At 36.4% G+C, this 27,394-nt stretch overlaps 1 protein-coding gene across 1 annotated transcript in view; it reads left to right on the top strand.

The window, feature by feature from the left end:
- The window catches only part of TRAT1 (T cell receptor associated transmembrane adaptor 1), a 31,987-nt gene extending 11,560 nt beyond the window's left edge, over window positions 1–20,427 (top strand). Inside the window, exons 3-6 of the mRNA XM_015129795.3 lie at window positions 4,929–4,965; window positions 12,656–12,717; window positions 14,741–14,829; window positions 19,171–20,427. Coding sequence (XP_014985281.1) covers window positions 4,929–4,965; window positions 12,656–12,717; window positions 14,741–14,829; window positions 19,171–19,428 — 446 coding nt within the window. The 3' untranslated portion in view covers window positions 19,429–20,427. The remainder of the gene's footprint in view (window positions 1–4,928; window positions 4,966–12,655; window positions 12,718–14,740; window positions 14,830–19,170) is intronic.
- The last annotated feature ends 6,967 nt before the right edge of the window (window positions 20,428–27,394 follow it).

Below are 27,394 nucleotides of genomic sequence, written 5' to 3'. Positions count from 1 at the left end.
ATCTACTATGGCTACATCTCATCCCATTTAATTTTCACATCTGTTATTTTGGTGAACATTGGTTTCTCTGGCTACTTTGCTGCTCCCACCATCCGTATGCCCCTCTAAGTCCTCTCCAGCTCCAACTTCACTTTCCTCATCTCTATATTATTTAACAAATCTGTACAATACCCTGAGCTTTAGCACTAACTGTTGTGGTCATGTAAGTCACATTCAGGCCATTTCAGAGAGTTTTCTGTAGGGTTTTATGGAATTGGTTCTAAACATTCGCTTATCACAAAACTTTTTATTTGAGCAGAATTTGCCCTCCTTAGGTGGAGCATACACTGGAACTTGCATTTTATTGGTGTGCAATTGATGTATTCATCAATGCTAAGAATGTCCTTTGTTCTTATCTCTCCTCCACCCTTTCTCTCTGCCCCAATTTCTCCTAACATCTTTTCCCAAGTATTAGTAATAGCTCTGCCATTCTTTTCATCCCATATGAACAAACAGAACTATCTTTGTTTCTAACCCAGAGATTTCAGATATATTTCAGAACTGCTCTGCAAACAGTTCAGTTCCTTCCCAGTCTTCCTGAAGACGCCTTCCTGCCTTATTTCTCTTGGACAAACAAACTATAATAAAAGAGATTCTATTGTATCAGGCAGCTTTTCTGCCACTTGGGCTGTGAACACAATGCCCCTGTATCTGGCCTCATGTAACTTTTTATGTTTGTACCTTTGTGTTACTCTTTGTGGCTAAGAAACTTGCAAGATCTGACTCCACCTTGGTTAGTCAGTGAATAAGTTTTGCGGGTGTAATAAATAGCGTTCAAAAGAAAATCTCCATTTCAGCAACAATACAATATCTGCACATTCAATCAGATAGACCAGATAAGCCTCCCCTTGCTGTTTTCTGTAGCAGCTGGGTAGAAGCTTTGAAATGGAGTTCTCTCATTCTCCCTGAAATAAATCCTTCATTTTTATGTGATTCTTTGTTCAAATCTGTTCTTCAGGAGGATTATATTTGTTTCTTTTTCTGATAGGAGTGCATTAACTTTTTGCTTCTTTAAATCCAAAAACTATTCTTTGTTCAACTCTTCCTCTCTGGTTTGGAAAGAAGGTTAAGCAAGCGTATGGTTTGGTCATACATCAAAGTCCTATCAGTAGGAAATTATGGCATCTTCGCATTGAACACGCATCAGAGAAATTTTATTATGGAGTTTAAACTATGTGCTGTTGTCTATTCTTGTACATAGGAGGGTTAACACTCTAAGAGGAAAAACATAAAAGCAAATATATTTGCATCGCACCCTCTCAACTACAAACCTGACCACAAGCGTTTGCATCTGAATCACCGGAGAGGATTATGAGAGCTCACCTAGTTCTTCCCACGCACGTCTTGCACACTTCATTGCTTTATAGCAAAGCATACACTTTTTTTATTTTGCTAAATGTCATTGAAATCACCAGGCAGCTTTTAAATTAAGTCATGCCACTTATTTTTAAATAAACTTTTGAGCCTTCATGACAGAGTGAACTTTTCAGGAGCCTGAGCTTGCTGGCTTTTATTCTTAGCTGTAACCTCTGAACTTTTTACTACTGCTCATTTAAAGAGATTATAACCTTCTTCTAGGAAGGACTGCAAAACAAAATTCCCCAAGTACTGATGGCTCAGCTGCAGATTATACATTTACATCCTAAGAGTAGCAGGGAATGGGGTGCCCTTGAACTTCTTAAATCCCATTTCAGGTGTTCCCTTTGTCCATTACTTGTTTTCTTTATTTTCCCCCCAAATTGGTTTAGTCCCTTTCCTTCCATCTAAACATCACATTATAATAGTATCCTTTATATGGTTGCTTCTATTTCCATTTTCCCACACAGTTTTTTGCCTTACTTTTTTTTCTTTTTTTCTCCCTCCTGATAATACATTCAGCACATTACCATTCTATATAGTTTGTTTGTTTGTTTGTTTATTTATTTATTTGAGACAGAATCTTGCTCTGTCGCCCAGGCTGGGGTGCAGTGGCACGATCTCAGCTCACTGCAACCTCTGCCTCCTGGATTCAAGCGATTCTCCTGCCTCAGCCTCCTGAGTAGCTGGGACTACAGGTGCACGACACCATGCCCAGCTAATTTTTTGTATTTTAGTAGCAATGGGGTTTCACCATGTTGGCCAGGATGGTCTCAATCTCCTGACCTCGTGATCTGCCCACCTCGGCCTCCCAAAGTGCTGGAATTACAGGCATGAGCCACCACGCCCGGCCAGAGTTAGTTTTTATGTGTTACACTAGCATTCTTTCTCAGCACCAGCGATCATACTTCAAGCACCTCCAACTGAAAAATCCACATTATCTTTTAAAAGTATTAGCCTGTTTGGGGAATTATTTTTACTCTATACCTACTTTTTCCTATTCTTATTAAGCAATGACACTCTTCACTTTTGTTTTCAAATTTTTTGCTGATGTTTTCTCTTTTCTTTCAAATTAATGCTCAACTGGTGACTTTTCTTTTGTCAAAGGTGAGATTTTAGTAATTTCATTTCAAATCAAGCATTCCTTATAAATCTTTTAACTTTAAAATATCATACCATCTTAATAATACCAACCTGTTTTCAACTAACTCATTCAATGAAACTTCCTGACTCAAATGAGTGCAATTAAATTCTGGCTTGTTATATAATATGTATTTAGAATGTATGTATAATATTAGTAACAAACTTTGTCATTAAAAATGTTTTTTACAGAAATTATTTCATTTACTTCTGACATGTACTCTGTGATATAGGCATTATTGTCCCTACTTCATGGATAAAATGAGAACCAGAGTTTTAAAGTAATTTGCGTGTTGTCACAGGGCAAATGCATTCCAAAACTGGTACCAAATCCATGTCTTCTAATTCTTAACCCTGGATTTGTTCCATTATACATCAGGCTACCATTTGACTAAATTCTTACGCATATACTTTAACTCCAGGCAAATCTGCAAAGTAATTAGTGGCCTGAGTGTAAACATTTTCTTCACATAGAAGAAAATCAACATATACTTTATGTCATGTCTTATGTATCAGTTTACAATTTCCTGGTCTATATTAACTCTTTTTTCTTTATATGCTTATTGATACTATTTACATTTCTCAGGATTTTTTATTTTGCTGAATTTGTGCCTATTATGCAACATGTTTTAGACCTCTCTAGGCTTCTCCCACCATTTGTGTGCACTCATATTCACAAGACTAATATGAAAGTAGTTGAAAATAACTGCATCTTTTACATGCAGTTCATGGTAGAACATTTCCTCTGGGCTAGAAGTATGTTTCCGGCATATTCCAAGTGGAATACATTCATCACTTTTGGTCCCATAGCAGCTTAGTGCATCTGCAAAATCTTCCCTCATTTAGTCCTTCACAGAGTTCTTCCAAACACATTGACATGTGCATTTCATCCTCCAATATGATTACCTTCATAAATTGTTCCACTAATGTTTCTTTAACAGTTAATAAACTCTGGAGAATAACTCCACTTTGTTACACATGCATTTAACTAAAATAAGTTTTGTAGTTGTTTGGTGACTTACTGAATTATTTGAAAATGTTATTGCTATTTCCTCACTAATACAGTGTTTTCATATGTTCAAGTTGAAAGACAATCATTTGGTCACTATTTTCTTGTGGTTATTGTCAGAGGGTTAGATAATAGTGGTCTTTATTTTTACATGAATAACTTTTTTGCAAGGTTTTGGTTTTTATTTAATGCCAGGTTGAAAAATAAGCCATTCAAATATAATAAACATTGTACTGTGTATGTGCATCTAGTTCAACAGCAAAGAAAATTTACTGATGAATGGATAATACAGAATTTTCTATAATATTGATCTTAAGATTGTACCTTGAATATCCCTTAATTTTTCTCAATAATTCATTATTAATCTATTCCCTTCCATCAAAAAAAAATTCTTAAAACTATATTTGTTAAATAGCTTTTGAATTCTTATATTTAACCTAGAGGTAAAAATACTTTTATCTGGCTTTGAACTGCCTCATTCAAGGTTTAACAGTGAGTTGCTTACTGAGATTCATCACATAGTTTTTTTTTTTTTTTTGTATGTGTGGTTTTGTTGTCCTACAACATATCTCTGGTAAGTCTTGCCCTGGCAGACCAAAAATAACTTTTTTTTTTTCCTACTGTTCTACTGTTTTGCTTAATTTTAGAGCCTGTGTTCCAACTTTTTCCAGGTCTCTTCTTTCGAGGACACTCATTTCTCCTTGCCACTCCTTTGTACCATGTGGATGAAATGGCGTCATGATCAGAGCAACTTCCTTAATATCATTTTTATGTTGTTACTAATGCCAAGAAATGTTAAAAGTAGATATACAGATAGATGATAGATAGATAGATAGATAGATAGATAGATAGATAGATAGATAGATAAAAGAAAAGTCTCCTATTGATTTTTTTCATTTTTGATAAGGAAGAAAAGCCTATTCAAACCACATGGGCAAAGATAAAAACTTACAAGAATGCAGAGGTGTTTCATGGAACCCAAAGGCAGAAAGTACAGCCATGCCCTGCAATGGACTGGAGCCACAAGGGAGGCAGGAAGGAAGGTTCCGGTTCTCTCTACTTAGCGTTTGCTGTGCATAAAACCGCCATGCATCCAGGCTGTACATTGTCTCCAAGCTGCACTGTTTCCATCCCAAATTACCAAGAACGTTCATCTGGTTTTTCTTCAAATCATATAAATCTCTCTGTCTTGGTAATTTGGTAAAAGGCAAATCTGATTGGCCCAAGAGACCTTAAACCCTACTTCAATCAGAAGTGCCCTGAGAGCCTTGTTCAAATATATTAAGTGACATTGAGGCTAAGCTCCCCTTGGAATACACTTTAGAATATTTAACAAAGGTATGTCAACATTTCTTTTAACTTGTCTATTCTGAATATCTTTCAGATAAAATGTACAGCTACTCCAATGACCACATTCCCAGGTATGTTGTGATTGAGTCATGTATCATGATTCTCAACTAATAAGCAAAAGTAACAATGCTATATTGTTTAAAGATTTGGTTCATGGATATTGTACTTAGGTTAAAATAAAATGAAAAGTGAGTTTTAATTACTTTTACTTTCATCTAAAGATTAGAAGCTATAACATTATTATCTTTCCTAGTTATTTGCACACTGTGAGTCAACAAGAGAGCTGGTTGAAGGATAAAATGAGATTCTAACCTGGTAACTATAGAATTCTCATTAATTTCAGAGGCAGATATCCTAGATGATGATCTAGCTTAGATACAGAATTGTGCTACACTTCAAAATGTATAGTAGAAAACAATCTGGCAACCTAATACAATTTATGATATATATACATGGGCCAGGCATGGTGGTTCACGACTGTAATCCCAGCACTCTGGGAGGCCAAGGCAGGCATATCACGAGGTCAGGAGATGGAGACCATCCTGGCTAACATGGTGAAACCCCGTCTCTACAAAAAATACAAAAAAAAAAAAAATTAGCGGGGTGTGGTGGCACATGCCTGTAGTCCCAGCTACTCAGGAGGCTGAGGCAGGAGAATCACTTGAACCCAGGAGGCAGAGGTTGCAGTGAGCCGAGATGGCACCACTGCACTCCAGCTGGGTGACAGAGTGAGACTGTCTCAAGGAAAAAAAAAAAAAAGATGTGTATACACATAGATATATACAAAGATGCATAGCCCTATGCTGTTTGTAAAGTTAATGTCAATCAATAGGGAAATGTGATGAACAGATACTCTGAAAGAATATGCAGTTATAGATATAACTTATTTTCTTTAATAGTTAATGAGCTATGTGCAAAGAAATTTGTATAGTAGTATACTTTTTTTAAAAAGATGGCATAAATCATAGTAAAGAAATTTTACTTTTTTTGGATAGTATATTCTGACCCAGATATGTCAATATATTGGAGATTTCTGTTTTAGGAGTAAAAAAAAAAAAAATCTAAATAAAGAGAATTTCCTAGAGGGCTCTTCAAGACCTTTCTGAAATGGTAGACTGAAAGCTCTTTGAAAAACACAGAGCTTTCTCACTGGGTAGGATAAGATCATAAGCCTTTTTTGTCTCTTAAAGGTCTTTTTTTTTTTTTTTAATTCTTTTTCCATGTGAAAATTTCTCCAGCAAGTATAAGATCTGGGCTGCAGGCACACCCCCTCACACACAAAATCTGCTTTTACGACTACTCTTAACATTGAATTCTTTAACATTAGATAATTTTCAAGTCATTAGTTTATATCAAGAATGATTTGCTTATCGCTCTTTTGGTTTCTTTTTACAACACATAATGATGAAAATCCTGTATAACCACACAGTAAATGCTAATCTCTTTGATGATCTATTTAATACTTGTAATTTGCAGGGCAATTAAGATGCAATGTGATAGAAAGTCTTGTGATTTGACTATTTAGCTAAATTAGGTTGGTGGTTTAGGAATTAGGATGGGAGGAATGAGGGAAAATTGGTAAAATACCTGCCTCAAAGCAATCAGGCTCTTAGCTGTAGGGCAAATGTAAAAAAGAAGCTTTTATAGCATTTATTCATTCAATAAATATTCACTCAACAAATAGGCACTGTGCTAGACAATTGCAAAGTAAGTTTGCTGATTACCAATCCCAAGGGAGGATGTAAAATAGCAAAGGGTCATTATTATGCCAACCACCAGGAATAGGGGTCTGAGCGCTTCAGCCCACTGTGTCTTGGGTTGCACATTTACTACTTTGCCTGAGCCTGGTGAGACAAAACACACAATGAGTTACATAAAGTGAGCTTATTACTTACCGATACTCAGCAAAGGACAACCAAAGTCTAAGACACATTAGGAGCTAGTTCCCCAAGATTCAGAAAAGCTGCCCAAGGTGGATGGAAACTCATCTTCCTGTTCCCCACCTGCACTGCAACTGAAGGACCCCAGAAAGCAGCCCACCTTTGGGTTTATCCCTAAGGGGCAACATGATATGCTGGACTAAAGCACTGAAGGATATCCTGTTTCTATGAGAAGACTAGAATAGAACCTAGGCTGTTCCAGCCGATTCTTCTTTATCTCTGAAGGTTGCATTTCCAGCACATTCTCCAGTTATTTTGAAAAATTAGAAGTGAGAAAGGAAGGGCCAGTTTGATGTAAAGTCACTCAGATAACTGTCCTGCAACAACAAAGATACAAAGACGGAAAGGCATGAATCTTTTCCTTAAGGATTTATAAAATAGTCTATTGTCTATTGTAACAAATCTCCAGTTAGGCAAAATTTGAATATACAATGCAAATTTTTTCTATATAAAAGGGTTGATATTTTAATTCACAAGTTTATGTATATACTTTATATTTTGTCTATTTCTCTTGATTATGTGGTTTGGGAACCAAAATCACTTTTGTAAAGGGACATGGAAACTCCACAAACAAATCAATAAGCAAACTAAAAACTATCTCAATCCATTAAATGTTAAAACAGGGCAAGTGAAAATAAGGTCTATGTTTCTTAGGTGGGGCTTGCATTACTGATGCCTCTTCAGTTCCAACATCATTTGTGGCCACAGAGGAAGGAAATAAACTTCCATCGCACTGAGTTCTCTGTTGCACTCTCTCCCCACTCCTGTTCAATACTGGCTTATGTTGGAAGGGAAAGGAATTGCTTCTCTCATTGTATTTCTCTGTTTCCCCATTCCCTGCCCTTCCTGCAATAGTAGGTCAGAAACATGATCACTTTAAGGAGACCGTAGCGTTTAAATCAAGCAGAAAGTCAAATACACACTTTCTGCTATTTATCCTTGGGTCACTTTCTTTCTCATTTAAAACATAATTCTTGTCTTTTGGTTTGTATTGGAAGGATAACACTGTGAGACTATCATGGGTCTGAGATCCAGGCAATTCTGGATTTTAAACAGACTTGGAATTAGTGGATTCGCAGTCTTGGGGGAAATGAGCATTGGTGAAATTTGGTTTTATCATTTGAAGAATAAGGTTTGTAATATAATACTTTATTTATGGAGCGTACTTGACTAAAAAGCTGCCGCTTTATTGGATAAAAATTAATGTCTCTGAAAATTCCTGCCCACTTGCAGTATGTTCACACCCTAATTCAAGAAAGCAGGTCAGGTTCACAATTACATTAAGCTTATCATGACTCCTCAGTTTTCAGGGTCTCTCTCAAAAAGCTTAGGACACATTTCCAGCAGCTTTTCATGAACTGCTTCTGGGGGACACTGGAGGTGCTTTTATCATAAAACATTAATTCAGCTCAGCTACTCTTCTACTTTCAGGTGATTTCTTGATTTTCTGGAGCTCTGCAGGGTGGGGATCTTCTGTATTTCCCTTCTTTGCTAACTATGCTACCTAAATATAACTAGTCTCATCTGTCCTCTTGACCTGTTCTCAAGGTTGAAAATCCTGATGACAACAGAACTCTTGGGCGCCTTTCCCTGACATCTCAGACGTCCAAGTGGCTATGCAGTTGAGGCCTTCAGTAGACCCAGAACACGTGTCTCTATGTCTTCCAGCCTCCTGTTTGTTTCAATGTACAAATAATCATACCCCAAGCCCCAACCCTGTATAACTGCAAGAACTCTGGTCCCTTTCCTAAGTAATTCTGAGAATCTCGGGGTTCCCCAAACCTTATTCTTGGCTGCCCCCTTGTCACCTCTAGCTCCGTCACTGCTCTCGGATTCTCTGTCATTTTAGAAATCATCATGCTGGCAGTTCTTTCCAGTATCTTTTCTGCCAAACTTTGGCAAAAGACCCTTCTTTTGAAGTGCTCTAAAGCACTGGGAATGTGAGCTCATTGTGCTTAACAGACTTTATAAAGAAATACGCATATTAGAGAGGCACTTGAACACTAATCAACAGAATGAGAATTTAGTGTTGGGTATCATGGCTGTGAGCATCCATTAACAAGCACTTCAGAGACAACACTGCTGGATTCGCTTCTCAGCCTCAGTCACACGAAATAGTGCTAGGGTTTACACTCTTCCTCTGGATCAGGGTTCTCTATTTGGTGCCCTCCTACACCAAGTTCAAGACATCTACACCCATATCACAGCCCATGCCAGAGAAAGCAAAAATGTAATAAGCATCTATGCATCACTCTGCCAACGTTTCCTTTTTTCTTCTGCATTGTTACTTTTTCTGTCCCTTTTGTATCATTCCTACCAATATATAAACAGACTGTATTGTTTATACATTTAAAAAACCAACCATCTCCTTGAAACTAGATTGTGTGGTAGCTCATGCCTATAATCTCAGCACTTTGGGAGGCTGAAGTGGGCAGATCATGAGGTCAAGAGATTGAGACCATCCTGGCCAACATAGTGAAACTCTGTCTCTACTAAAAATACAAAAATTTGCTGGGCATGGTGTCATGCGCCTGTAGTCCCAGCTACTCAGGAGAATCACTTGAACCCTGGAGGCGGAGGTTGCAGTGATCCAAGATCACACCACTGCACTCCAGCCTGGGCGACAGAGCAAGACTCCATCTAAAAAAAAAAAAAACGAACAAACAAAAAACAGAAAAAAAACTAGATTGTCTTACAACTACCTCTTCACTGCTCTTTTCTCTTTTACAAGAAAACTTGAAAGTTCCCTCTATATTCTCTCCATATTTGCTGGCTTTTCTTCCTCTTCTTTCTTGAACCTACTGTATGCCATAGGTCCTCACTAATACACCGGCTCTGCTCTTGCCAAGGTTACCATGATCAAATCTCGGTTTCAGCTTGCTGAGTCCCTCTGCAGCATTTGACACCCTGACACTCTCTACTTGAAACACCTGATTCTCTGGGCTCTGAGCCACCTCCCTCTTTGGTTTTCCTCTTCTCTTACCAGCAGCCCCTTCTCCTTTGCTGGTTTCTGAATCTTGAACATCAGAGTGCCCAGGGCCTCATTCCATAAATAATGTCATCCTCTCTCATGGCTTTAAACATCTACATGCTTTCAGGGCCCAAGCTTACATCTTCACCTATTCAGAGTAACAACTATGAAGCAAGTCAGGTTAGCAATTACCAAAACCAACTTCTGATATATCCCGAAGCTTGTCCTTTCCCATATCTGGCAACTTCTCAGACCCTTAAAATAGATTTATTTAATTTTGTGACAAAGTCTTTCAATTTTATTTGGATGTTGGAATCCTGCATTTGTATTCTAGAACTTGGGAGCTGAAAGAACAATAGAGATCAACTAGTTTAATATTCTCATTTTTTAAGTAAGACAATCTAAACAGAGAATTTAAGTCCAAGGTGATCAGGTAAAAGTAGTGATTTTTTTTTTTTTTTGAGGCAGAGTCTCTCTCTGACTCCCAGGTTGGAGTGCAGTGGCGCAGCATTGGCTTACTGCAATCTCTGCCTCCTGGGTTCACGCCAGATTTTTTTTAAATTTGAATTTAGTTATTTAAATGGACTTGGATCGCAAACTACTTGAGGAATTTTATGAAAGACCTAATAAATAATAAATACAAATATAAAATGTAAAAAATAGGAACTAGAAAAAATATAAATGAAAGCACAGAGTCTGGACCATAGTAATAGATACAATTAATGTATTTTTCTTAATTTTGGAGTGTCAGTAAATGTACTAATTGGTTAAGAGAATTATTTCAGGCATGTTCAGAACAATGGAGAGTCTGATCTGGCTGAAAACTCAGAGGCACACTAGCCTCTCAGATATGAGTTCAATTATTAATTTATTTTTAAAAGTAATTAATCATCCACATAAAACACTGCCACACATTTGCTCCTGAGGATTATTACACATTTACAACAGGCTGGAGCTATTTGGCATTGCCAAGAATATATTTTTTAATTTGTTTGTTAGGCAGTTGCTCCTGAATAATAGTTTATTTGAGATGATTAATCATTTGAGATGGGCCTGTAGACACAGGACACTGCATTATAAATCATATCTTATTTTCATTCATGGGAATAAAACAATATTCATTTTCTGGACATGATTTATCATTTGCAAGTTGTATCTGCTATCTATGTGGGCTAGGAAAATGGATGGATTGTCTTATTAAAAATTCTTCACCTTTTGCTATTATATTCTTGGCATGGAGAAAACTCATGAGCAGGGACTACTTGATATCCAAATATTAAGCTGTATTGAATTACTGGACGGAAAAAAGGTTACAGATGAGTTCCTTTGTTATCAGATGAGTGAAGTGTATGCCCATGTCTGAGCTTTTCAAGCCATTTCATACAGGTATCATTTGAACTGTTATTATTTTTTATTACCTACTTACTATTTACATATACTCTGTCTTTTTTTCAGTAGCATGGGGAGTAATACAGCTGTTATGCCTTGAGATAAGAGTCCTTTTGTTTTTCTTTTGATGAAATTCCCTCCAGCTTTCAGTGACATGTAATCTCAAAGTTAAAGCAGTTGGTACTATTTTATGAAATGCCACTCTCACCACCTGATAAGTTCCTCAGTTCCCAGACTGCCATTGTGAAATCTGGTCACTAGGGCCATCATCAATGGTAGGATGACATTGGTAGAATGACAGTCTGGTGACAATGGTAGGATGTATACTGTAATTCTAATAGCATTACTCACGTGAGGCTGGAAGGAACTTTAATCAGCTAGCAAGAGCAAATAGCTGTGTATTCCTGTCAGTTCTCTTGACTTGGGGGAGGGGGAGACATAAAAACTATGGTCCCTGTATAGTATCTAGACTGTTTCCCTAGAGCCTTTGAATTGTATCACCCTCTGAATAACTTCCTCATGATGTGGACTGAGCACAGGGCTTTAGGACTAAACTTGCTGTACAATACTAGCACTTCCAGTTACTGTGTATCCGTGGACAATGTCATTAACCTCTATGAGTTGCAAATACCTTATATGCACAATAGGGATAAAAATATTATTGTCCTGAGGGTTGAATGAGCACTTGCATAGAGAAAAGTTTCATAATTGGTAGTTGTTGCTGACAGTTGAGATAAGCCTAGGGAGAGTAAATTAATTTATGTGAATCTCAGGGTTCTCCTGTGTAAAGCAGGGAAGACTACTACTACTTTTGGAGAATTTTCTTTGTGAGTTTTTGATCTAATGTATGTAAAACACCTAACTCAGCATCTGGACATAATAGGTGATCAATCATTTTATTGCATCTGCTAACCTCAGTCTGTAATACTCAGAAAACATAATTTTAAGAGACTGTTTGGACTGATATTCTGGGTGAGTAAAGAGGCAGTACATTGTACAATAAAGAGCATGGATTACCTGGGTTCTAATTCCAGTTCTGCTCCTTATTAGTCTTGTAATCTTGAACAAGTGATATAACCTCTCTGTGCCTCAGATTTCTTATCTGCCTACGGGGGATGATATAGCACCTATGTTGGAATTGAGAGAATTAAATGAACAAACATATGACATATACTCGATGTAGCACCTAATACACAGTTACTATTGAATAAGTATTTGCTATCATTATTCCCTGTAAGAAGGTCCAAAAACCAACTTTTTAAATTTACACGAAACACACATACACATACATACATGCAGGCATGTGTTCACTCACTTGGACAGGAACACACCTACCGTGGTTGGCTGGGGGTAACCAAGAATAGGCAATAGTTCACTTAATATTGAATTTAGCTGAGAAATCAGTTATGAATTATGTGAAAAGTGGAATCTAATAAGGTAAATTATTTTTCCTTGTTATAGGGATGATGAGTATTATATTGAAGATGCACCAATTTATGGTAACTTAGATGATATGATTTCAGGTAAGTTTTCCATAAATTAAATTTATAAATAAATCAAGTAAATCACACTTGGTTTCACAAAATAATTTAAGTAGCACTTTAAAAAAATCACAATCACACTTAGCTATCCCAGTGGTAACCATCAATTCAAGTACTTTTGGTATATTAATTAGGCCATATTTCCAAAGCTGCATATTGTAAGCTGTATTACAATAGCCACTCTAAATCAACATCCTGTTTTTCTACATTCTCTTCATTTCACTCTAGTAGTCATGAGAATACAGGAAGACTCTATTACCATGAATTTCGACACACACCGAATTCTATGAAATAAAGCTATTTCTAGGACAGAAAGTTGTCCACAGAAACAGTGCTTTGTGCTCAGTATACAAAAGCAAATGTATAGTGAATAGCATGGAACAATGAACAGTTTCCTTGGTTTCTCATATTTTAAATAGAGAATGTAGGGCTGGATTGATGGCAGGTGGGAGAAAGAAGAACCAAATTGTTGCTGAGTGATTTATATATTTATTTTGTTCATATGTAATAAGTGCTCTTGAATTCCCAGCATCCCTTATCACTTGTATCATCCCGGACACCTAAAAATAAAACATCCCTACATTTCTCAAAACAGATAACCTTGGTCTGATCCTAGAGTTCTGATGATAGAAGATAGAAGCTACCAGCCTTTCCCTGCAAGTACTCATTCAATACATCAGAGGAGACTTAGGGGTTAAATCCTATTGAACTCCAAGTTTTGAACACAGAGACATCAAGTAATGTACAAAATTTATCTAAAAATCTATGTATTAAAGCACTATGGAATCATACTAAAATTAGAAATGTGGGAATTCTCTTTTGTATGATTCAAAAATTTATTTTTATCTTTCCTTTCATTGTAGAGTGCCCTCTAGTGCTCGATAATTTGTCCCCATTTCACTTTGGAGAATCATGTTGGCCACCTGTAATATTTGACTACTCGAATTCTTATGTATTCTGATGACTCTAAACCCATCATACTTGTTACTTCCATACTTAAGTGAGCCCAGGTGCCACTTGCACTCATTCTGATTTAGCAGGTCCAGGCTAAGGCTTAGAGATCTGCTACTTAACATCCCAGGTGATTCTGATGCAGATTTTCCATGGACCACGATTTGAGAAACACCACTCTACATACCCTTTCTCAGGGTGTTGCTTTTCAAAAAGAGCTCAATGATTATTAAGTTGCTTTTGTTATAGTAAATATATCTTTTTCTCTCTGAGGGCCAAACTGGTACCATCCACATTTCTGCCAGGTTACTGGTCATTCAATGAGTCACTACTTCACTTTCTTCTTCCTTTTAAATGGACATATCTGGGGGAAGAAAGGTATGGATGATTCAAAAAGGTATGGATGATTCATCCTATAGGATGAAATGAGTACAGATCTGCTGGCTGCTGAACACTGTACAAAAGCCCCAAATACTAAGGACAAGCATTGTGCAGTCCCAGACCCTTAGGCAGTCTGACTGAGATGTCCTGTCACTGATTGATGGGACAAAAGTCATAATATAAACCTTCTTTTTCAAAATGAGGATGTTGGACTTGAAACGTCCCTGAGTAAAACTCCTTACTCAAGGAATGAATTTCAAAATTGTAATCACCGATGTATGTGTACTGTGCTTTGTGGCACCATGCACCATTTGCAGTCTATCTTAAATAGAGAGTACAGGCAATCCTTTAACTTGTGAGATCTCTATAACATTTAAATGGTAGTTTAAGACTGTCAAGTCCTGCAATGGTACAAGAAAATTCATATGATCTAGTTCTTATGCCAAGGATTTATTTTTATCTTACTAACCCTGTAGCTCAAGAGACTTCACGGCTTAATCTGCAGGTAACAGTTTGGGCTTCCTTACTTCTTTGTATCTCCACCAAAAACACTAGTTAAGTAATTCTTGGGCAGTTAATATTTACAGTCAAATGTTGTTTAGATCATGTATTTTTATTCATACTAGTATTTTTAAATTTTCTATCATGAGTCACAATCTTTTTAATTCCCAAGAACCAATGGATGAAAATTGCTATGAACAAATGAAAGCCCGACCAGAGAAATCTGTAAATGAAAGGCACGAAGCCACCCCATCTGCACAGGTGAGTTTTGTTTTCTGTTTCCATATTTGCACATTTCAAGAGCATAAGAGTAGTACATTATGATACACATCTGAAATAGCCTGTTAGAAATTTTGCAATCAATCGGGTATCAAGTTCTGGGAACTGACTCTAACTCAGAATCATGTAAACAGAACTCAAACCATATTCCAAGAGTCAAAATTGTACACAATCACAAAGGCAATAGATTTTAAAATTGTACACAATCACAAAGGCAATCTATTAAGCTTTTTCTTTCTGATTGAAAATTTTGTGTGTATCACAGAGATCATATCATACAGAAGTTGACACATGGATAATGCTTACAAGACCTAAATGTCAGAAATTCAAAAGACAGAGCTGGGGTAGGGAGAGGGAGACCTTTAGTTATAAGATAAATTAGCTAGATACAAAACATCATATCCCTATTTTAAAAGGCAAATGACTTTCAATTTTAATGCAAGTCCTATGGCTGTGGTCTTACCGCAAGAGATTGCAAAATATACACACAGTTTATGTGGAGGTAGGCAGGACAAAAACGTAAAGAGAAACATAAAAAAACAGGAAGAAATGGCTAGTTTCTCTTTTTCCTACCACAATTTGTTCAACCTCTTCAGTTTTAGTTCTAACTTTACTAAAAGCCATTAGAAATTTTTAGCCTACATGCTCTTGAAATGCTACACATTTCAATTAAAATAGTCTTTCTACTCCTCTCAGATCCTGTCTTGTTACTGCCTAGACATAGTAATAGAACCAGCATTTCCTAAGCAATTTTTATGTGTTGGTCTTGTATTATGTGCTTTATGTGCATTATCTCCTTAGATTCCTATGAGGGAGGCAGCATTATCATTCCCATTTGACAAATGCTCACAAAGGATGAAAACTTGCCCTAGAACACTTAGGTACTAAGTAAGTAGACAGAATCCAAACTTAGTCCTATCTTACAGAACATTCTCTTCCCTAAAATGACTCACATCTTGAAAATTTCCCAGTGAAGTAGAAGTTTGCTCTTTTTCTTCAGATAAATCCCCTAATAAATCAGATTTTTAAACTTTTTTTTTTTTTTGAGACAGAGTTTTGCTCTTTGTTGCCCAGGCTGGAGTGTAATGGCACAGTCTCAGCTCACTGCAACTCTGCCTCCCAGATTCAAGATATTCTCCTGCCTCAGCCTCCCAAGTAGCTGGGATTACAGGTGCCTGCCACCATGCCCAGCTAATTTTTGTATTTTTAGTAGAGACAGGGTTTCACCATGTTGGTCAGGCTGGTTGCAAACTCCTGACCCCAGTGATCCACCTGCCTCGGCCTCCCAAAGTGCTGGGATTACCAGCGTGAGCCACCGCACCTGGCCGAATATTTTTTAACTAAGAAACCAAGATGTAGTAGGGTTTGGGAAAAATATAGTCACCAAATCTGTCATCTAATGTTTAGTTAATTATAAAATATAGTTTAGATAAACATATGGAAAACCTGCATGATATAATATGATTTGCTAAATCCATGATAATAAAAAGAAAACCTCTCAAATAAGGTTAAAATACACTATATTATCTGAAGTTTAGAGATTCACAGCACTTTAGTTACAAAAGTATTGAGAATTCTGAATAGAAGTTACTATTTCATACACGTCAATTGTACAGGGTAGCTTTATTTGAGCTGCATCTGGCTTTCACTCAAGTGAAAATTATGCAAAGCCTTAAAATGTCTTTAAAGTCTGATTTTTTATAAATTATATATTTAAAGGTATTTCCAAGAAAATTACTCTTTTCTATTATACTATTCTCATAAATTTAGTTTCACAAATTAGAGGTAATCTCTTTGTATTTGCTCAATTTCATTTCACTACAGTGATTATTATCATAAAAAAACACTACCCAGTTTGCTACTACAATGCTTACTTTGTTACTTTGGTCAAAATCTAGGATATTATGCATAAAGCTTGATAGACAAAGTGTTTCTTCATTGGAAAAAATGTAAATAGGCCCCTTGGCCTTTGAAAATGATGTGTACAGTTCAGAAATTGTAATTTTAGTATCTCAGTCTTCTATTAACTAGGAAGAGTTAATCAGAAAGCCTAGTAATAAAGTTAGTTCACAAGAGTTCCCAAATCCTAAAGCACTTGAAAAACACAAGTGTGAGCTTGCTCCTCTTCTCTTCGTGTCCAAATCTCTAATCAATCTTTTCCTCCTCCAGAGGCATCCTCTCTCCTTTCCAAAGCCAATGCTCTTATTCATGATCTTGACCCTTTCTCCTAATTATTTCAGGATCTTGTACTTTCAATTATCTAATTTTTCTCCAGTTCCCATTTTTTAAATGAATCATTATTGTTTGCCTACCAATATGTGAAAATCCCTCCAATATTTAAAAAAAAAAAAAAAAAAAACCTTACTTGAACTGTTTTTCCTTCTAATTTTTAAACAGATTCTTAGCTTCTTCCTCTATTGTTTTGATTTCTTTTGATAGATAGACATTCATTTACCCTGGCTATGTGTTTTCCACCCATGCACTTAACTAACACTGCAATGTGGAAGTCTCCAGTGACTATTAAACATACAATTTATTTTCCTTTCTTAGGACTCACATTCTTTAACTCTGTAGCACTTGATAAAGTTGACCAAGTGTTGACCACACATGCATTATTTGGAATGCTTTCACTTATAAATAAAGAAAACAGGTTGAGATTAAATTAGAAATAACTTGACGACAGTATATGGCAGTGGGAAGAAAATAGAGCATGGATCCAGTTAGGCAGCTATTACAGTTTTTCCAGAAATGAGGATTTTAAGAATAAAAAGCTAGACAAAAAACGACAACAAAAAAATCACACGGCCCAGCGCGGTGACTCCTACCTGTAATCCCAGCACTTTGGGAGGCCGAGGCGGGCAGATCACCTGAGGTCAAGCGTTCGAGACCAGCCTGACCAACATGGCGAAACTCCGTCTCTACTAAAAATACAAAAATTAGCTGGGTGTGGTGGTGGGCACCTGTAATCCCAGCTACTTGGGAGGCTGAGGCAGGAGAATCGCTTGAACCTGGGAGGCAGAAGTTGCAGTGAGCCGAGATCGCACCACTACACTCCAGCCTGGGCAACAAGAGCGAAACTCCATCTCAAAAAACATGCACGCACACACACACACACACACACACACATATACAAAGCAGGGGGTATAAATAGGACGATTTTTTCTATCTGGCAGAGAATATAAAACGTTTCACTCTTAGCATGAAAACAAGTGCCAATGGGGAGATGCTTACTTATGCAATAGAAATGTTGTTAATCCAAATGTTATTTCTTCACTCTATCCCTGCAAATCAATACAATTTTGGCCCAGTCTTAAAGAGTAATGCTTAATACATAAATCTTTGTTTTGTTCAATGGCTATCTTAAAGTTTTAGTCTACAACTTTTCATAATTACAATGCTACCTTACTTTTGGACAGTAGTTATAGCTTCCATGTACATTATCTCTATGTACTAACCATAACCACACTATGATGATTTGCATTTTCTAGGCAAGAAAATTGAGGCTCAGAATAGTTTTAAAAACCTGACCAAGATCCCATGATCAGTGTATGGCAGAGCTGGGATTCAGCTGTAGTCTTTCCAATGCCAAATTCAAGGTCTCGCCTTTAGTATGTTGCCTCCCCTAGATAGCCTAGTTTCCTGTCTTTCTTTAGTATTCACCCAGGTCTAGTCCAGAGAAGCCCATTGGGCCCTCTTGGATGTGAATGGATATCTCCAAGACCAACCCAAATGAGCTCCAAAGGGAGCTGGGGAAGCCAGATAAGAAAATAATAGGGAAAGATAAGAAATTTAGTTATTTGCCAGATATCCATCATGTAAGTGAATATTGTTATCTTTATACTTCTGAATCTTAAAAATGTAGAAAGATTGGGGACTTTTATGTACCATTAAATGACCAATTGTTAGGTACTTCTAAAGTAGACCTTGTGATTTGGTAAACTCCTTCCTATCATGCTTATTCCTACTTTAATAAACTGGATTATTGTTACTTGGTAAGAGCAACACAGAGCCAGAACTGCCTTAGGTGGAGGTGGAGGTAGAGGCAGGTAAGAATCAACCTAAAATGTTCATGTACAGTTAGAGTATAAGACAGAAATAAAAATCTAGGAAAAAGTTTCATCTAAGCACCTTTTCTACTCAATATGTTGGCTGACTATAGTTTTCTGTTCTGTTTGTTTTTGTTTTTTGTACTGACAAATTTGGCAAAACAAGGTAGGTGAGGCCTAGAAAACAAGTTACTTGGTTTTCATTCACCATAGAAATTTCCAGAAGTCAAGCTAAAGACCAGGCTAACAATGAAAAATTAACATCCCTTTCTTTTAGGCAACCAATGAAACACAGATGTGCTACGCCTCACTCGATCACAGCATTAAGGGGAAGCGCAGAAAGCCCAGAAAACAAAATTCTCATTTCTCAGACAAGGATGGACATGAGCAACTACATGCAATAGATGCCAGCGTTTCTAAGACCACCTTAGTAGACAGTTTCTCTCCAGAAAGTCAGGCAGTAGAGGAAAACATTCATGATGATCCCATCAGACTGTTTGGATTGATCCGTGCTAAGAGAGAACCTATAAACTAGCTGGGCCATGATCTAGCTCAATGATTTGGCTCCTATTGAAGATGGTTGCTAAGAAAACAAGATCCTCAGAGGACACAGAAGGACTTGGCAGCAGGGTGATGACCTGATCATTTGTTGATGAGATGGTGGCTTACCTCTTATTCAGAGCTTACACTTATGCATGCCAAACGTAATGCTGTGAAAATCAGTATTTCAAATAACTTTAAAAATGCTTTACTACTAAAATGTAAAAAATTAATGTGCTCACCTCGGCAGCACATATACTAAAACTTAATAAAACCCAACTTGAAAATTGAGCCTGATAACAAAATTACAAATTCACAATACCTAATACTTAGGGAAATTTTTTAAAAATTTAAGCATGAATGTATTCTGGAACAAGTTAGAATAAAAATAAAGGCCAATCAGTTTTGTTTTAATTCTCCTTTCTCACCAATGGGCAATAGCCCATAATTAAAATAAATTTCTAATTGAAAGGTATAGGAGACATTAAAATGCATTACTAAGAGAAGTAATATAATTTTCTTACAAAGTATTTTTCTCAAAGATAGCTTTACCGTTTTGAAAATTGTCAAATTAATGCATGCTCCTTACAGCAGCTAACAAATATCAAAAAGAGTTTAGAAATTCTACTAGCCAGAGATAATCACTTGGAGAAACTTTCTATATATCCTTCTAAATATTTTTCTGGGCATGCTTATGTATGTATGTCAGATGTTTCTCTTTTTGTTTTAACCAAAAATGTGGTTTCTTTTGTACACATTACTTAAACTTTCTTTTCACTCAACAATATATTGTGGATTTATTTTCACTGTTGTATTTAATGATATATAAATACACTTATATATCATAATTTTAATGTCTGCATAGCACCCCACTGATAACCAAATCAGAGTTTAAATAATTTTAATAACTTTTTAAAAACAATTTATTGATACAAAAAGCAAGGTTGAGATGACAATGTTTCTTTCAGTAATTAAAAAATACTGCTTCACTGTCTTTTCAGTTTGTTTCTGATGAAACATCTACTTTAATACTTTGTCCTTACGTATGATATACGTTATTTTTCTGATTAAGATTTTCCTTATTACTGGTTCTAATTTGATTATTATGTGCCAAGGTATGGTTATTTTTCAAGTGTCTTGTGTTTGGAATTTGTTGAGCTTCTTAGATATATGTATTTATAGATTTCATCAAATTTGGGGGGGAAATGACCAATATTTTTTTTTCTGTGACCCTCCTCATTTTCAAGTTTTTCAATTACTTGCAAATGGTCCCACATTTTACTTATCTGTTTATTTTATTTCATTCTTTTTTGTATTTCATTTTGGATAGTTTTTCTTGCTACATCTTCAAGTTTATGAATCTTTTCTTCTAAATGATCTAATCTGCCATAATCCTACACAGGACTTTTTAAATCTCAGATAACTTAGTTTTTCTTTCTATAAATTTAGTTTAGGTCTTTTGTCCCCCATCTTTCATGTCTCTATCTAACATAATCTCTCATCTAACATCTTCAACCTATGGATACAGCTGTAACAACTGTTTTAATGCTTTTTAAAATCTAATTTTATTATCTGTCATTCTGAGTGAGTTTCAAGTGATTTATTTTTCTCATTGTGGGTTACATTTTTCTGCCTCTTTAAATGCCTGATGATTTTTGATTGGACAGAAAATACTCTACGTTTTCCTTTATTTGGCGATGCATATTTTTGCATTCTTATAAATGTTTTTGAGCTATGTAACTGAAAACTAACTTGGTAGTTTGGTTTCAGTTACATAGCTAACTGAAAACTATCAAGTTACTTGAACACGATTTGATCATTTAGAATCTTGCTTTTAAATTTTGTTAGATTAAGCCAGAGCAGCTTTTAGACTAAGTTAAATTTAGTTTATTACTGAGGAAAGATCCTCGTTAGTACTTAGTACCACTGTTCATGAATTATGAGGTTTTCCACTTCGGCTGTTGAAAACCGACACTATTCCCAGCCATGTGTGAGTCATGCGCACTGTTTTCTTTATTCGTTTCAGGTGGGTTTTTCCCCAAGTTCAGGTAGTTTTGTCACTTGCATGCACTGACCACTACTTAACTGAATACTTGAGGGCGACTCTTCACATTTCTCCAGAGTTTTCTCTACACGCAGCTCCCTTCTCTCCAGTATTCTGCCTTTTTGAATTCTCTTGACCTGGAGCTCCATCTCCTCAATTCAAGAGATCAATGGACTTTTAACTAGAGGAATCTACCTGCTCCAAGGCCTGAAACTTTTCTCCAGGAAATAAGATAGGGTGATAGGAAGGTTTACCTCATTTGTTTCCCATCTTTCAGGGACTCTTGTCCTTCATTGCCTGAAACAGTATGTCAAGTAACACTTTCATCTCCTTTTCTGGATTTTAAGTTGTTTCAGCTGGCAGAGTATGTTCAGGTAGGAGGGTACATCTAGGATGTTATTCTCTCTTCGCCGGAAGCAGAAATCCAAAGCATTCTTACCACTTTACTGTAATTCTATAGTATATTTTTAGTGTAATTTAGTATAATTCCATAAGCTAAGCAGGACTATTTGAAATGTGAGTAAGCTATGAATTACTGAGCATCATGTAATTATTACAGACTATATATACTTCGCCTTTGGCAGTTCTCAGGGCTTATGTTCCAGAAGGAATACAGGATGAATATCAGAGGTGTTTCTGATTTTTAGATTTTGGAATATTTATTCATATGTAGTGAGGTATCTTAGGAATGGAACTTAAGCCTAAACAGAATATTCATTTACATTTATATACACATAGCTTGAGGGGCATTTTATGTAATATTTGTAAATAGTCTTGTGCATTCGTCACATAATGTCAGGTATGGAATTTTCCACTTGTGGAGTCATGGCACTGAAAAAGTTTTCCATTTTGGAACATTTTGGATTTTGGATTTTCAGATTATGGATCCTTAGCCTGTATCATTATAAGCCTTAACATTTCAACTGGAAAAAAAAATGTGTACAGAGGAAAAGAAAAAAGAAAAATCATGACTAGAAAACAGACGAATTCCAAGTCTTGAGATTTTCACTGATAATGTTTTAAAGTTCCAATAAGTTGAACTCAAATCTCCAGAATAGGAGGGATAACTCATTTCCTTTTGGTATTAAATGGCTTACTTCTGGCAGAGTAAAGGGAGGGTGATTAGTTTAGACATATGCTTTAAATCTTTCTCTGAGGTTTTGTCATTTGATTAACAGAACAGACAATTTATGTTAACACAGAAAAACAGAGCATTGACAGAAAGGAACAAGACAGAATATAAATTCAACAGAGGTACACTTCTAAATGCTGTTTCCAATTTTTTAACCTCCTCTGAAGTGCTCTTCTGCACCCACTCACAGCTTCTACTACCTAGGAAGTCGTGGCTGACTGCATCAAGGCTGGGTACCTGAATCAAGACAGTAGATTCTCCTTTTTTTGAGTTTCAGTAAAACTTTATTTACAAAAACAAGCAGGCCAGATGTAGCCTAGAGGCCATAGTTGGCTGACACCTGGCAAGATCATTTGTTTCATTAGGAGCTTGCAAAATGATATTCTAGTCCTGTTATTCCTTCATATATTAGTTGGAATACATTATAGGAAGAAGACAGTAGATTCATCTTTGAACCAATCTAGATACAAGAGACTGGAAACTGATCAGAACAACAACATAAAAAAAACCATAGATAGAATTGGGGCTTTGAAAAGCAAGTACAAGTACAAGGGGAAGAAACTAACAGTAAGATGGCAGAGACTGGAGTTCAAAGCTCCGTAACTCATCAGACTAATCCTATAACAATCATGACAATGACGAGTCATATTTATTGAGAACTTGCTAAGTGTAAGACACCGTGGTAAGTGCTTACCTGCATTCTTAATTTAATCACATAACACCCTAAAAGATAGATAGATGCTATTAAGTCCGAATCTTAAAGATGAAGAAACCAAGACTGATAAAAAGTAACTTGCCTGATGTCACACAAATAAACTGTAGACTCAGGATTTGAATATAGGTAGTCTAAGTCTAGACTTAGACTTGCTTACTCGCTCTGTAGAATAGCTGATTTCTAGAGTTGGGTTTAAGTGCTCTTGGACCCTATTTCTTAATTATCCCTGCATCCTATCTATTTAACAATAGTAATCTCTTTAAGTGCTGTGCCTGCATTTCTGTTATTTAAAATCAAAAGAGGCTAACTAAAACAAATTGAAAACAATTCTTAAAAATAATGACGATTTATGGCAGCTTGTACACACTAACTGCCCTTCTAATTTAGGAAAAATCCAACAATAAATCCACTTAAATGACAGTTTGTTGCTTTCAATAAACACTAAGACTTACATCTACCACAATATTTTCATATTAAAGTGTTTTTACAGGAAAGTATTTTATTAATGCCACTTGCTTTAAAATGACTTACCTTTTCTTTTTCAGTTTTGTATATAAAGAAAGAGGTTTTCCCTGCAGTGACCTCATATTCACTCTCCATAAAAGACAGAACCCAAAACTAACTCACAAAAAATAAATAAATCCCAATATTGAAGCTAAAACATAATTTTGTGCCCAGTTTTGTCTAATTTTGTCTGTAGGGGATGAAAGTTATCTCATTTGGAATCAGGGAAACATTTGTTATTTAGACCAAAATGGAAGAGAATGGAAAAAGAACCTCAATCAACAGCATTCTTCGCCACCTCTGATGTAACGGACAAGTCTTTTCAGATGTCAGTATCCATTATAACACTTGAGAATTAAGTAGGTTTATTTCTTCCATCTGCATTGATTAAGAACGTAGTTGGTAGATTAACTGAAAAAGTTGGGTCAAGTGAGGAATAAATTTTTAAAGTACCATAAACATTTAAATTTAAAATGTATAAACATTTATTCATTAACTTTTGATATAGGGCCAACGCCTTGCCTTGAGTAGGTCTACGATTGGAGTTCCATGTTATTTTTCTTATATAAATATCATTGTCCATAAAACACTGTCTACAGAACTTAAAAACATTTCTAATGAAATCTAACTGCAGCATCCCTCAAGATTTTTGGCTTTTCTTCCAAGACTTTTCTTCCAAGACTTTTCCAAGACTTTTCTTCCAAGAGTTATCTCACCCTTACCTAAATTGTCAGTAATTTGTTTTTAGCGATTCTGTTTATTGATTCTTTGGAATCAGTGAACTTAACTGTCATAGGAAAAGTTCCCTCCACACCCATATTTCATTAGGACACATAACAATTAATTATCTTATGTAATTACAAGTAGAGCCAGAATAATCAAGTGCAGGAACAAACGCCATGCACTCCTTGGAAACGCAGTTTTGGTGGTGGGAGAGACTCAGCAGGTTATAAGAATAGTCTACAGGCCATGGTGTTTATTGCACTGGGTCAGGATTCAGCATGTTGATAGAAGGAAGGGAAAATAGCTCACATAGGTAGAGGTCAGTTAACAACGCTTCTATTTTTCAAACCCAAATTAACTTTACAGGACGAATTTTTAGAACAATGGAAGGGTCTCCCATATCCTTTGTTTTTTTTGTTTTGTCTTTTTTCTTTTTTTTTAACCACACAAGCAGTAGTGGTACCTAAAAATTCTACCATTTGAAAAATTAATTTTTAAATTAAATACTCTACTTTTAGTCTTTCTACAAAGTATTGAGAGAGAAAAAAACTTAAGCAAACTGGGCCAAATCAGTTTTTCTCCAATTTCCATTCTCCCATTTTTCCTAAGTACAGAATCTTTACTTTTAACTGGTGATCAAGACAGCATTAACTTCTCCGGTTGACTAAACTTCAGACAGATTTCTTCCTGTGCGTTTTCCTAAAGTATTTACTAAAAAAACAAACTCATTGTTGCAAATTCTTTTTTGGCTCCCTTTCAAACGCATATGTCTCCTCAAAAAGCTTTTAACCTATTTGATTACCCCCAGAAATGTCTTTCTCAAAAACCTGAAAACCATCTCTTTGAAATGTAATTTCTGAAAGAAGATAATGCCTTTATCCTCCAGTCTGTGGGAGGGCAAAAGCCTACCTTCCGTCATGGAGATAGGTCAGAATTTTCTTTTATAGTGGGTAAGACTAATTAGCAATCACAGGTGGCTTACCATTACCCCCACCCCGCTCTTAAAAACTCTCCAGCCCTTTGTTTCACCCTGAACTCAGAGGCTGAGTTGAGTTCAATCTCTCTCCTCTATTACAATAGTCTTGAATAAAGTCTCTCTTGCTTAACTTTGGCACGTTTTTCGCTTTAATACCAGATGCACAGCTGCTAGAACAATGTTCCTCCTGTAGCTTGTGTTGCCTTTCTTTGGCTCCTCATTACCTGTAGCTGGAATAAAGATGTGGTGGCTGAAGTCTGAATAGCAATATTAGATCACAGGATAGAATGCATGGGCTGAGGATGGCAGAGAAATAGGATAAAAAGAGCTAAATTCCTAACACTTGGAACAGCATCCCAGCCTTAGACCACCTATCTCCAGCCTTCTTTAAAGTGAGAGATGAATTTCTGTTTTATTTAAGCCATTGTTGTTTTGAGATTTATGTTATTCACAGGTGGACCTAATTCACAGGTGGACTAATGAACCCAAAATATCCTGATTTCATTTTTCACTTAACTTCTTTTAAAGAGGTAATAAGGAGTACTAAAATGATGTCATTTGGGGTGAAGTGGGGTTGGCAGAATGAAATTCACTGGTATTAGGTTGGTGCAAAAGTAATTGTGGTCTTTGCCATTAAAAGTAAGGGAAAGGCCAGGCACGGTGGCTCACAACTATAATCCCAGCATTTTGGGAGGCTGAGGCGGACGGATCACGACGTCAGGATTTCGAGACCAGCCTGACAACATGGTGAAACCCATCTCTACTAAAAATACAAAACTTAGCCAGGTGTGGTGTCATGCACCTATAATCCCAGCTACTCAGGAGGCTGAGGCAGGAGAATCACTTAAACCTGGGAGGCAGAGGTTACAGTGAGCCAAGATCGCACCACTGCACTCCAGCCTGGGGGACAGAGCGAGACTCCATCTCAAAAAAAAAAAAAAAAGTAATGGAAAGACTGCAATTACTTAATAAATTATGTCAGTTTGACCTAATTTATTCAACCTCAGCAGGCCTTAAAAGACGAGGTTCCAGCAGCACCAACCTAATATTTTTCCATGTACTGAATCTGCTCCAGACCACTCAGAACATTTGTAGAGATAAAAGAAAAGCCAGTTTCCTGTAAGACTAATATGAAAAATTCTCACATATGCATTAAATTATTTCCTCTCCATTAAAATTTAGGATTTTTATCTGTAACTATGAGAAATTAAATTTGTATACAATTATTGGTTACCATATTCACAAGTTCAGAAGAAATATAGTCAAAAGAATAAAATTAACTTAAGGAGATCAATTAGAAAATGGATAAGACATATGCAGATATTTTAAATAAATATTAACCTATTTTTAAAAGACCAACAATCCCTTGGCTATTTACACTTCATCTGCTCTCTAAATCTTACTATCAAATTGTTATTTTGTTTTTTTGGTTTTTTTTTTTGAGACAGAGTCTCGCTCTGTCCCCCAGGCTGGAGTGCAGTGGCACGATCACGGCTCACTATACTCTCTGCCTCCCGGGTTCACGCCATTCTCCTGCCTCAACCTCCTGGGTAGCTGGAACCACAGGTGCCCACTATCACGCCCAGCTAATTTTTTAAAAAATATTTTTTAGTAGAGACGGGGTCTCGCCATGTTAGCCAGGATGGTCTCGATCTCCTGACCTCATGATCTGCCTGCCTCGGCCTCCCAAAGTGCTGGATTACAGGCGTGAGCCACTGCGCCCGACATTACTATCAAATTGTTAAGGGCAATATCACTTACTGTCACTAACTTGATATCAATTACCAAGTTAGTATCAGTCTGACCTAATTTATTTAACCTCAGCAGGCCTTAGAAGACAAGGTTCCAGCAATAGACAAATAAAGCG

This window comes from Macaca mulatta, chromosome 2, assembly GCF_049350105.2.
Source record: "Macaca mulatta isolate MMU2019108-1 chromosome 2, T2T-MMU8v2.0, whole genome shotgun sequence".
Lineage (NCBI taxonomy): Eukaryota > Metazoa > Chordata > Mammalia > Primates > Cercopithecidae > Macaca > Macaca mulatta.
Note: the sequence above shows the minus strand (reverse complement) of the source record. Positions and strands in the feature narration are given on the sequence as shown.